Source organism: Erpetoichthys calabaricus, chromosome 3 (genome assembly GCF_900747795.2).
Source record: "Erpetoichthys calabaricus chromosome 3, fErpCal1.3, whole genome shotgun sequence".
In the NCBI taxonomy this organism is placed as follows: domain Eukaryota; kingdom Metazoa; phylum Chordata; class Cladistia; order Polypteriformes; family Polypteridae; genus Erpetoichthys; species Erpetoichthys calabaricus.
In genome coordinates this window covers 91585414-91597589 of record NC_041396.2, presented here as the reverse complement: position 1 = coordinate 91597589, position 12176 = coordinate 91585414, and the positions used below count along the sequence as shown (strand labels likewise).

Sequence of the window (12176 nt, the reverse complement as noted above, 5' to 3'; positions counted from 1 at the left end):
CTGTGACCAACTTTCGTTCGCAGCCATGCATGATCGCCATTAAAATGCCTCCACCATGTTTTATAGATAATGTGGTATTCATCTGATCATGAGCCATTTATTCTCTTCTCTATTGTCTTCTCTTTTTATCATTCTGGTATATATTGATCTTAGTTTCCATTATCCAAAGAAAATTGTTCCAGAACTGGATAGGCTTTTAAAAAATGTTTTCTGACAAAGTCTAATCCAGGGGTCTCCAGTCTCCAGTCCTGGAGAGCTACAGTGGCTGCAAGTTTTCATTCTAAAATTTTTCTAAATTGGTGATGAGTTTTTGCTGCTAATTAACTATATTCCCTTTTCTTGAGACTCTGACCGCTGAATTAATTCTTTTTTCCTTAAATGGCACCTAAACATAAATTTGATGTGAAGTGAGCCAACAGATGACCAAATATGTTGGGGCCTCAAATTCTAGCCAACTTCACTTCATTCAGTTTCTTACCTTGAAGCCAATTCTCATTGCTAATTAAACTTGTTTATTAATTTCATGACACTCATTCTGCCATGGCAGACATTTCCAAAACTGTCGACTTTCTTTTTTAAGAGTGCTGTCAAAATGCTTTGTGGACCTGAGCGGCAGATCAACATTACGGAGGCCTTCACCTTTCTTTATTTTCAGTTATTGTGTGATGGACGCAGGTTGTTGTTTACGTGTTGGTTCATATTGTGTCTTAATATTGTTTGGTTGCTAATTAAGGAAAAAATAAATAATTAAGGGGCTTGAGTCTTAAGTTGTGCATCAATTAAAATTAAGGCAAAGCGTTAACTAGCAGCAAAATCTGGTCACTAATTAAGAAAAGGGTTAGAATGAAAACCTGCAGCCACAGTAGCTCTCCAGGGGCCTCATGTATAAACGGTGCGTACGCACAGAAATGTTGCGTACGAACCTTTCCACACTCAAATCGCGATGTATAAAACCTAAACTTGGCGTAAAGCCACGCACATTTCCACGGTAACTCATACCTTGGCGTACGCAATTTCTCTGCTCGGTTTTGCAGACTGGCGGCACCCAGTGTCAAAGCAGTGCTACTGTTCCTGTGTGGTTACCCTTTCTTAGATCCACATCCACGGCGGCGGCTTTATCAAATACACTGAAATTAACCGCATATCGTTCATAAATTTAATGCATCTGATTGTAATTAACCTGTAACAATATAATGGTCCACAGAATGGTCAAACTACTGTTCCTGTGTGCTCATCCTTTCTTTCTTAGCTCCACATTCCTGACGCGGCTTTATAAATACACTGAAATTAACTGCATATTGTTTATTAGTGTAATGCATCTGATTGTAATTAACCTGTAGCAATATAATGGTCCAGGGAATAGCCATAGTATTCCAAATACCATAACTGCTTTAGCGTTGTTACGCTCACTGCATCTTGTTCTTCTTTTTGCTGCTCCTGTTAAGGGTTGCCACTGCGGATCATCTTTTTCCATATTACTCTCACTGCACCACTTGGAGTATTTATATCACTGTATCTGAGTGTGAATCACAGCAGCAGCTGATCGGAAAGAGAATTATCGGTATAAAGTTTCAAGTACACACTACCTCAACCACGGCAAAAAGCGTCAAAGCCTTTCCTGTACGGACCTCGCGTTTCAGAAACAGTTTCATCCCAAAAACTATAAACGCACTCAATCAGTCCATCAAGTGCTCCTTGTAGAACTGTTTGTACTTATAAGTACAATCACCTCACTGTAAACTTACACTACAGTTACAATATTGCACAACCTGCGCTACTTTAGAAAGCGCATATGATGACAATATCATTTTTAAGATGAAATGCAGCAAAATATGTTGCTTATAGTATACAGATAAAACTTTAACTTCATTTAAATAATCTGTATTGTTAATAATTAAACATGTGAGCACACAGTGCCGCAGCGTATAGCTAGTTCAAGGATAGCTCCTGCCTTGCGCTGTATTCTTGTTGGTGCTGACACGACACTGGAAGGATAGACGAATAGAATAATTAAACATGTACTATGAAGATATTTCAATGTTTCTTAAAAGTTTTGAAGAATCGGCGTTCTAAGCTTACAAATGGCTTAACGTCTATTACAGAGCTGATTGTGTGGCGATTGGGTTTTTGGAGAAAGAAAAGTAAGGACAGGAACTGGAGGTTAGTACGTTTGAAAGAGACAGTACTTCTGTAATAAATTATTTCATCGAAGGTTGCACATGGTGCAGCAAGCCTTTTGCGTGAGATATGAACAATCACTGCGCCACCGTGTTCCCATGTTTAATAACATGCTTTCATTCCTATTATCATGAAAATGATATCACGTATACATCTCAGTATTTTAATTATTCAGAGAGCTGTAACATCTCGAATGTAATGCATTCTGTGTCCTGTCGGAGAAAGAGAAAGAACGGAAGCACGTAGTGATTCACACACATAGAGCACATAGAAGATCAAACACAGAACAAAGCATTTAACATGCTACTTGAGAAACTAGTAAAATAAACGATTTTAACATGAAGTTTATGATGTTCTACTTTAATGGCAAAATAAACTATGTGATTAAAGTGGAAATTTAGAGATTAAAGTTGACATTTCATGCTTTTTTCCCACTGTGTGCCTATTTTTTTTGTCTGTACCCTAATAAGCTTTCATATGACACTCAGACAGTGGGCTACGACTTGCCTTTTCACGGCGACTTTGATATGTGATTTCTTTTTTATTTCGGGCACTGTGTGACTTTGTGAATTTGATCTTTCGAGTTTTTCCGACACTCTGTCACTCGATCAACTTTCTTTTGTTGATTATACCACTGTTTAAACCAACAAATAGTACGTTTTTCCTTTGCCTCCACTTGGTATTCGCTGAAATTCTTATATTTTCCCCTGTGCTTTTCCCATTGTCTTTTCACAGAAGGCTATTTATATTGATTTGCATATTCAAAGAGGCATAATTCTGGGAGGAGTTGTGGCGGGACAGAAGGCGCGTGCACGTGCGTTACTTTTCACGCTGATTGGGATTTATGTAGTGGAAGAACGTGAAATTTTGCGTGCGCGCAGATTCCTGCATCTGGATTTTTCTGTGCGTACGCACAATCCCGCTTTTGTGCTTACGCCATGTTATAGTGTGAGTTCTACGCACGGCGTTATACATGAGGCCCCAGGACTGGAGTTTGAGACCCCTGGTCTAATCTGTTCTTCTATGCTTGAGGTTGACCAGCAGTTTGCACTTTGTGTTAAACCCTCTATCTTTACTTCCATAAAGTCTTCTCTTGATTGTAGATTTTGGCAATGATAGGTCGACCTCCAAGAGAGTGTTCTTGGTTTGGCTAAATGTTGTGAAGGGTTTCTTCTTCACCAAGGACAGAATTCTGCAATCATCCAGCATAGCTGTCTCCTGTGGTTTTTCAGACCTTCTGGTGATGCTGAGTTCCAGTGCATTCCTTCTTTTTAAGAGTACTGTATACCAAATGGTTGATTTGACCACTCCTTGTGTTTCTGCTCTTTATAAAGGGTTTGTTTTTTCAGCCTAATGATGGCCTGTTTTTACTTGCATGGACAGCTCTTTGGACCTCATATTGAGAGTTTGCAGTGACAGCTTCCACATGCAAATTCCGCACTTGGAATCATCTCTAGACCTTTTTTTTACCTGCTTAATAGTTAATGAAATAATGAGGGAATGGCTCCCACATGGCTGTGGAAAAGCTTGCCAGTCAAATGTCCCTATATGTTTGAGCCCCTTGAATTGGGGGTTGGCTACGCAGGAAAATAGCTGTCATTCCTAAACGGCTCATGCAATATTTTTGCTAAAACCCTTAAATTAAAGCTGAAAGTCTACATGTCAATCACATACTGATTGCTTTATTTCAAATCCATTATGGTGGCATACAGAGTCAAAATTATGCAAATTGTGTCACTGCCCAAATACTTAATGGACATGACTGTACTTGTCTTTGAGATATGGGGAGAAAACACGTAAGGACACACACAAAACATGTAAACTAAATACGGTATAACTGAGCTATGAATTGAAGCTGGGTCCTTAGAGATGTGGGGCTGTACAGCCAAGCAATTGAGACTCCTGTTTACAGGATGCAAAAGGAAAAAGTACTTAAACATGGGTTGAACATGCAAACCTCACACAGAGTGACCAAACAGGAATTTCAATTCACTCTTTTCAGGACTGTGGGATAGTGGCACTACTGCAAAATTTAATTTTCCTTTTAATGAGTCGTCCTTTCTGTTTTAGGAAATAATCAAAAAGTTTTCACAAACTAAAATGAACAAGAAGTCATTTGAAATGAATTGTAATACCTGCTTTCGTCAGCAGAGTGGTACAGCCGTTAGTGCTCTTTCCATACTTCTCTATTAGGTTGAGTTCAACATTCTTACTCTGTGCATTTGGCTTTTCTTTGTGCACTCTTACTGTTCACTTACAGTCCAAAAATTAAAACATTATGTTGACTGTAGGGCAGCACGGTGGCGCAGTGGGTAGTGCTGCTGCCTCGCAGTTAGGAGACCTGGGTTCGCTTCCCGGGTCCTCCCTACGTGGAGTTTGCATGTTCTCCCCATGTCTACGTGGGTTTCCTCCAACAAAGACAAAAGACATGCAGGTTAGGTGCATTGGTGATCCTAAATTGTCCCTAGTGTGTGCTTGTGGGGTGTGTGTGCGCGCGCCCCGCGGTGGACTGGTGCCCAGCCCTATGTTGGCTGGGATTGGCTCCAGTAGACCCCCATGACCCTGTATTTAGGATATAGAGGGTTGGATAATGGATGGATGCATGTTGACTGTAAGCTGGTCTCGTGTGGGTGCTGGCGTGAATGTGTCATGTGATAAATGCAGGTTCTATCCTAGTTTTTATGTCCTAGGTTGTTTTTTTTATTGCACTAAGTGCAGGAATGATATACTGTAAATCAGGGGTGTCGAACTCCAGTCCTGGAGTGCCGCAGTGGCTGCAGGTTTTCATTCTAACCATCTTCTTAATTAGTGACCAATTTTTGCTGCTAATTACTTCTTTTAATTAACTTGACTCAAGCCCTTTAGTTGTTTCTTTTTCCTTAATTAGCAGCCAAACAATAATGAGACACAAAACAAGCCGCCACATCACACAGTATCTGAAAATAAAGAAAGGTGATGGTCTCAGTAAGGTTGATCTCTCAACTCACCAAAACACTTTGATGATGTTCTTATAAAAAACAGAAAATCTTCTGTTGCAGAACGAGAGCAGCAACAAGCCATGGAATTAAATAGTAGGTTTAATTAACAGCAAGCATCGGCTTCTCATTAAGAAACTGGTTGGAGTTTGAAGCTCCAGTTTAAGCTGGTCATCTGTTGGTTCGTTTCACATCTCTTTTCTGTTTGGCTGTCATTTAATGAGGAAACAAATCAATTCAGAGGACTGAATCCTTCTAACATGGCGGTTAAAATAAAGGGGAAAAAAGTGAATTAGCAGTGAAAACTGGTCCCTGATTAGGAAGAGGGTTAGATTGAAAACCTGCAGCCACTGCGGCCCTCCAGGCCTGGAGTTTGACACCCGTGCTGTAAATCGTCATTACCCTTCTATTAGACTAAGCAAATTCATAAGATTTTTTTATCTTTATAATTTGAAGTGTTTGTAAATAAAGATTTAGTGTGACATAACTTTACAGTGTTTTGCACAGCTAAATAATACAGCTGACCTTACAGCTCTGTTTGTGTCTCTTTCAGGCTGGCTTTATGACTACACCCAAACCTACGACTGCTCATTTTATCTGGCTGGCGTGTGCTTCATGCTTTCCTCAGTCTCTCTTTTCTTTGAACCGCTGGCCAGTAGGCGGAAGGCCAGAAAGAACCTGGAAACTTTAGGTGAGACTGCAGACTGTATAGCTAATGAGGGTTTTATTCCTGCACAGAATTAACTGACCACAAAAAGATCAATGCATAAGGACATGCTGTATCGGTTTAAAAAGTGGAACCTGGACTGCTTCACTCACTTCCCTCAAGCCATGGCAGCTAAGGAAATGCAGATAGTGGATGTCATGGTGCAAAGAAAACAAAAATACTTACGTGGAAATAACCCTATATGGATTTATTGCGAATTACCCAAGTTTGTTTAAACTTACTGCAAATTCACAGGTGTTTAATTTTCAATTCAATTCAGTTTATTTTTGTATGGCACTCTTCACTGAGTGCTGTAACAGGTTTACAGGTACAGTATATGTACTTAATAAAGTATCCAAAAGACTAATTGCATAATGAATACATGTGACAAGATAAGATTTGTTTAAATGCAGTGGAAGAAAAAAAAAAAGTTCCAAATTGGTTAACTTAAATAAAACCTAACACTATCTGTCCTTTGACGTTATCGTTGAACTGTGGGCAGTTGATGATGGAGGAGAGGAAAACAAAAACATTGTGCCTTTGTTTCTCCTAACTTTTGACAAAATCTCTGAAGATGCAATGCTTGAATGCTGATAACTGAGTGATCAGATACCTGGTGCCAGATACCAGTGTATTTTCTTGTGACTCAATAATCTAGCATTTCATAACTCAATAAATCATTCAAAAACATTTTTCTTATCAGTTAAGAAGACACGACTGTTTCTGTGCTATAAACTAATAAAAATGTTGAAAAAACGTACGTTGTTAGAATGATTAGAGAAAAAAGTTGAGGTAGTTGGTTTGCTGCAGTACTGGATCAGTTTAGTCCACCATTAAAAGTCTATTTGTTATAGTTGTAAAGTGCACAAATAATAATAAAAAAAACAAGTAAATGTTAGGATATAGCGGGTTGGACAATGACTGACTGACAAGTAAATGTAGCATAGTGATTAGAAGTGATACCTCCCAACTACTGAGTCCCAGTTTGAATCTCGACTTGGGAACAGCTTGCATGGGGTTTACAAGTTTTTCCCATGTAAGTGGGCTGAATTTGCACATCCCACATTTACCCCGCAGGAGTGAGTGTAAGCATATGGGCATCACCTGTGATGGGATGGCCACCACATCCAGTTTGCTCACGTGCCTGTTGCTGCTAGAAATCGGCTCCAAAGTCTGCTGTGAACCAGAACTGGTGGAAATTATGAAAGGATCCCAAAACCATTCACATTAGGTTAGGATAGCAACTGTTATTTAATTCACATTTGTTTTAACCTGGTTTGAATGTGTGTCATGCGGAGAACTGACAAGTACCGAGTTCGGACTAGACAGTTGACCCTCAATCCCCAACACTCACTTCCAAAGTAAACAAATCAAGAATCTGAAGTGAATTAACTGGGAACAATCAGAATACTTTTACCTACAAGTAATATAATAACAGAATGGCACACCATCATTTGCCAAATGTGTATATGGTGAATTTATAAAGTATCAGTACCTTACTTGGACCTCTTCACATTTGTGTACTTGTTTGTTTTTTGTTTTTTTTTACATTACTATAACTTTTGTGATGGGCAAAGGTAAAACAAAAATAAGTAGACAGTACTGGATCTTGCTAAGCTGCCTAAGTATTAAACACACAGTGTAATATTTAATACCCTGCACTAACTCAATGCGTAACCATGAGCTCAACTACCAGTGGTGAAATGAGCAAAGATCACAACGTGGGTCTCAACAGAACATCTAAAGCTGTGTGTGACATTTGCTGCAAAAATAAAATAACAAGCAGATCTGGCAATGGGGTTGGAGAAAAATCCAAATAAACTGCTTATGTCATTTAGATTTACAAATGAAGCCCACTTCCTTACCTAATATTAACCCTTTGTTTCAACAGAAAACTATTTAAGAAATAAGTGATTAATTTATTTCCTCTTAGTAAACAGAATATTTAGAGGGCCTGGAAACTGTGGGTGTTGTGAATGTGTGCACCCCTCCAGGTTTGCTTTCTGCCTTGCATTTAGTGCTGCCAAGACAGACATTAACATCCTGTAACAATACAACATCAAAGAGGTCGGTTCAGAAAATTAATGGAAAAAAAATACCTGAACCATGTTACTTTCAGTTTAAAATGTTAGACTTTACGTCCTTTCTTTTTCAATGTCCAGATTTCTAGTACAGTGCCATGGAAAGCCGGAGCCCATCCCAGCAGCAGCTGGCAAAAAGCAGGATGTAATCCAGAATGGGACAGCAGTCCGCTATACATGTGGGCTGTGGTGCAATCAAATGCAAATTACAGCTGCTAATCCACTCCATGTAATGTCTTTTAAAAGAATACAACCAATTTAATTTTAGCTGTGTACCTGGTGAGCCAAAACCAGTTTAAAGCAAATTCACAATTTACTGGGACTTGTTCTTTTCCTAAACTCTTTCCATTGCAGTAATGTGCATTAATGTCAGTATCACATATTACAAATAATAAAGGAGGGCAACTACATTTGTGAGGACTTCATTTGTTTTCTTATTGTGTGTTGCTTCTGCTATAACCATTTTATTTTGTAAAATGCACTTCTTCTTGCCTTATTCACGATTCTGTTTGCCTGTTACCCTAAATCAGATTAGGTAGGTCTTATAATGTTAAGCCATGCTAGAATTTCTTCAATACCAGCCATGCTGACACAGTTTTACCATAGTGTAGTATCAACTCTTAGTGTCTTGTCTATTTCTGTGTTCATTCAGTTCTTTTAATGTTGTATTGTTCTTTGTGTGAAAAGTTGCTATATAAAGACTGTATAATTAAATGAAATAAAAAGGCATCCACAGATAGTTAAGTCTAAACTAAACAATGAATATTAAGTCTATTAATTTTAAATAAGATTTAGTAATCTTTTACTTTTCCCCCCCTGTATATATCTGAAACTCCCAAGTATGATTCAAAATGTTTTATAAAACAGTCCCAAAGTGCAATAGTTTGGTGAGTGTTCTTATCCAAACAGTTGATTTCAGGAAGTGAAGTAGTAATTACAGTCACAAAGGAAGCAATACACATATCACTCATAAATAATATTTTTTTATGTAAAGTATTCCTTATATCCGTGAAAGGCAACCTTTTTCGAGTTGCGGCGCACCAAGTCCAAAAATTTTCTTTCGCGGCGCACCTGAGGGACTGCCCATAAATAAAGTCGTGACGACACAATCTATGGACAATCGCCAATAAAAACAGTAGCGTTCGTATTTTCTCGTTCTATATTTGCTCCGCCTTCTTCTATCCGTACAGTGAGCGAGATCTTCTAACAACGAGACTTTTTAAGTCTCACGAGATGTGTTTTCGACACCGCTGGTGTTGATATTATGATGAATGGTGGACAGCGAAAATTTTAACTTGCATTCAAAATAAATACATTCGTTTATTCAACAATCTGATTAACCGTTCTGTTTTTCCAACATAAAATATTTTTTTTAAAACATTATCTTTTTAATCAACCAAAAGTTCAAAAACTCTAGCAATTTTAAATATTTTACAAAAATTTTCACTACGCCCCTAGAAAATTCCGCGGCGCACACCGGTTGCCCGACAGTGCCTTATATTGAAAAGGGGGATCATTTACTCAAACGATGTGTACTGTGAGTGTATGCATCTATTCTCAGACTTGGTCCTCTCCTGTTCACCAGCAAGAAGCTTAAGTCAAAAATTAGGCCTGGATGGGACACCAGTTCATCACAGGGTAATCTCCTTCTCACACACAAAATGAGGCAGCTGTGAGTCAACAACTAGACTGTTGGACTGCAAGCTTTATTTGTATATGTTGAACAGAAACACTGGGAAATATGGTAAGACAATGCAAAGCGTACACAGAAACAGTGATGTTCACAAACCTTGGTGGACAGTGGCTCATAAGGGGAGAAGGGGCGCTTTATGGAACAGAATCTGTTACATTTTAATCTTGGACACAAATTAGAGCTCATGGCACCAGCAGTAGTGCTTCTCTCTTGCTGTAAGAAGACCAGGACTTGTGTGTCCTCCTTGCGTGGAGTTTGCATATTCTTCCCAAGTTTCCTCCCACAGATCAAAGGCATGCAGGCTAAGTGGGCTGGCACACCAGGTGGACTGGGTGTACTGTGTGTGTGCTTGCATGCAAGTGTGTGCCCCTGCGATGGACTGGCACCCTGTTTAGGGGACTGTTCCTGCCTTACGCCATATGCGCCAGTTCCCTGTGACCTTGTATGCTTAGAAAATGATATGGTATGGTTCAAATACATCAAACCTGTTCTGAAGTATACAAGTCTCATCATAAACTGCAGTAAGTGTCTCTTACAATGAGGAGGTTTTCGTTTGGTTTGACTGGCTACCAAGACTTGTTTTTTTCCATTCCAGAGGGAGAATGCAGCAACTTTTAGGACCTATTTTTGCACTCTGGTGGAATTGTGATTTCCAGTATAAAATAGCATTACCCTGAGAATACTTAACAAGTTATAGAAATGTGCGGTGTAACACGAACAAACACACCTCATTAGTCATTTTGCCCTGGTTTCTCTCAATTGACAGGCAGATGCTTTTTGTATTTACTAGCTCCTGGAGAGACCATACATAACAAGTAAAAGCAGCATTAACCAAATCACGAGGACTGAACGAAGTGCTTCTCATTGAAAGTCTCACAAGAACTTGATTACATTTTAAATAAGCACGGTACAATAACTGTGGTCTTTTGTAGTATGCTATTGAATTAAAAATGTATAAAGTTTACCTTTTGACCACAAAGATTTGTTAGACTCTTCAACTTCATTACCTTGGGTACACCTTTGGGAAACCTGCACCAGTGAGTCACCTGAAGTATATTTTTCTAAATCTGTACTGACCACAAGTGTATGACAATACTTGAAAATAATTCTATTAAAATGTGTTTTGAGTTGACAGGCAGAAACTGCTGTGCTGCACTGTACATCTCGAATATTTTTTGAAAGTGGGAGCAACTGATAACCATAATAAACTAGTGTCATAGTAAAATGAATATGCGTGGCTTGTGAAAAGACATTACAGCTACATTCGGCATCATGACAAGGACACAAAAACAAATATACTACTCTTTTTTTCCATATGGTACAGTAAAATGCAGCCCACCCAGCTTTAACAAGACATGTTACTTATTGCTGCTTTTTCTCAGTTTCTTAAAAATGAAAATAAAATGTACATTTGTGCCCAGAAGAAAAGGGCAGTTAAACAGATAAGGGAAAAAAAAGGAAGGTTCTAGAGTCTCTGCAGCCACTCCTTTGTTCACGTCCAAGCACTGAAGGAACTCTAACTTGAAATTAAACCTTTAGTCCTAGCACTGTGGCACAATCATGCAATCAACTAATGATGTGCTATCCAGTTTTAAAAGGAGAATCTTGCAAGTGTAAACTATTACTATTAAATTTGATTTATACAAATTACACACGACTATTTCATTGTACTATTCTGGGGGCAGCCTCACGGCTCTAGAGTCCTGGGTTTAAATGGTGGCTTCTCGTTGTCTTCATTGATTTTTCACACTCCCACTATGTGCCTGTGGATCTTCTCCAGGGACTCCAGTTTGCTTCCATAAATAAAACACATGTAATTGGCAACAAAATCGACCTGGTGTTGGTATGACCTGTGATGGATTGTCACCACTTACAGAGCTGGCCCTCTAACACTGTATTGGCAAGTGAATAAATGATGTCATTTAAATAACTACTTGTAATTAGCCATCTTACTTGGCAAAGTGAGGGTTAAGAAGAGAGCTGTGAAAAGAGTTTGTTTTTAACTTACTGCTAAAGTACAGTTCTTCTAAAAATGTATACAATTTAAAAAGCTAATTGGTATTAAACATTTAATAAAATATTCTGAAACCCCCTTAACCTATTTCAAGGTCACAAGGAATCCAAGCCAGAAGCACTGGCTTAAAGGCAGGAACCATTTCATTGTACAAGCGCAAATAATGTGCATATTGGATGGTGGGAATTCATTCATCTATTTTTTCCAAACTTGAACCTTCTTCATAAGGGCAATCCAGAGAGTGTTGACAGGATGCCAGTCCATCACAGCTTCCACTGACACAAACAACCAATTCCAATATGGCAATTAACCTATCAAGGATATCACTAGTGTTGTAACAGAAACCCAGCATTACTACAGGATAATCTAATCCCCTAGGAACAGGGGTACTCAGTCACAATCCTGGAGGTCCGCAGTAGCTGCACATTTTTGCTTTAACCAATTTTTTAATTGGAACCAATTTATCCACCTTAATAAAAGGAAAGGTCTGTGTATCTTGTGTTCTTCCAGTTGCTATGTCTGTCATTCC

The 12176-nt window shown here is 38.8% G+C and overlaps 1 protein-coding gene across 1 annotated transcript in view; it reads left to right on the top strand.

Moving 5' to 3' along the window:
- Window positions 1–7767, top strand: part of slc16a4 (solute carrier family 16 member 4) — a 58929-nt gene extending 51162 nt beyond the window's left edge. Inside the window, exon 9 of the mRNA XM_028797117.2 lies at window positions 5707–7767. Within this exon, the coding sequence (XP_028652950.1) occupies window positions 5707–5897 (191 nt within the window). The 3' untranslated portion in view covers window positions 5898–7767. The remainder of the gene's footprint in view (window positions 1–5706) is intronic.
- Window positions 7768–12176: the final 4409 nt, after the last annotated feature.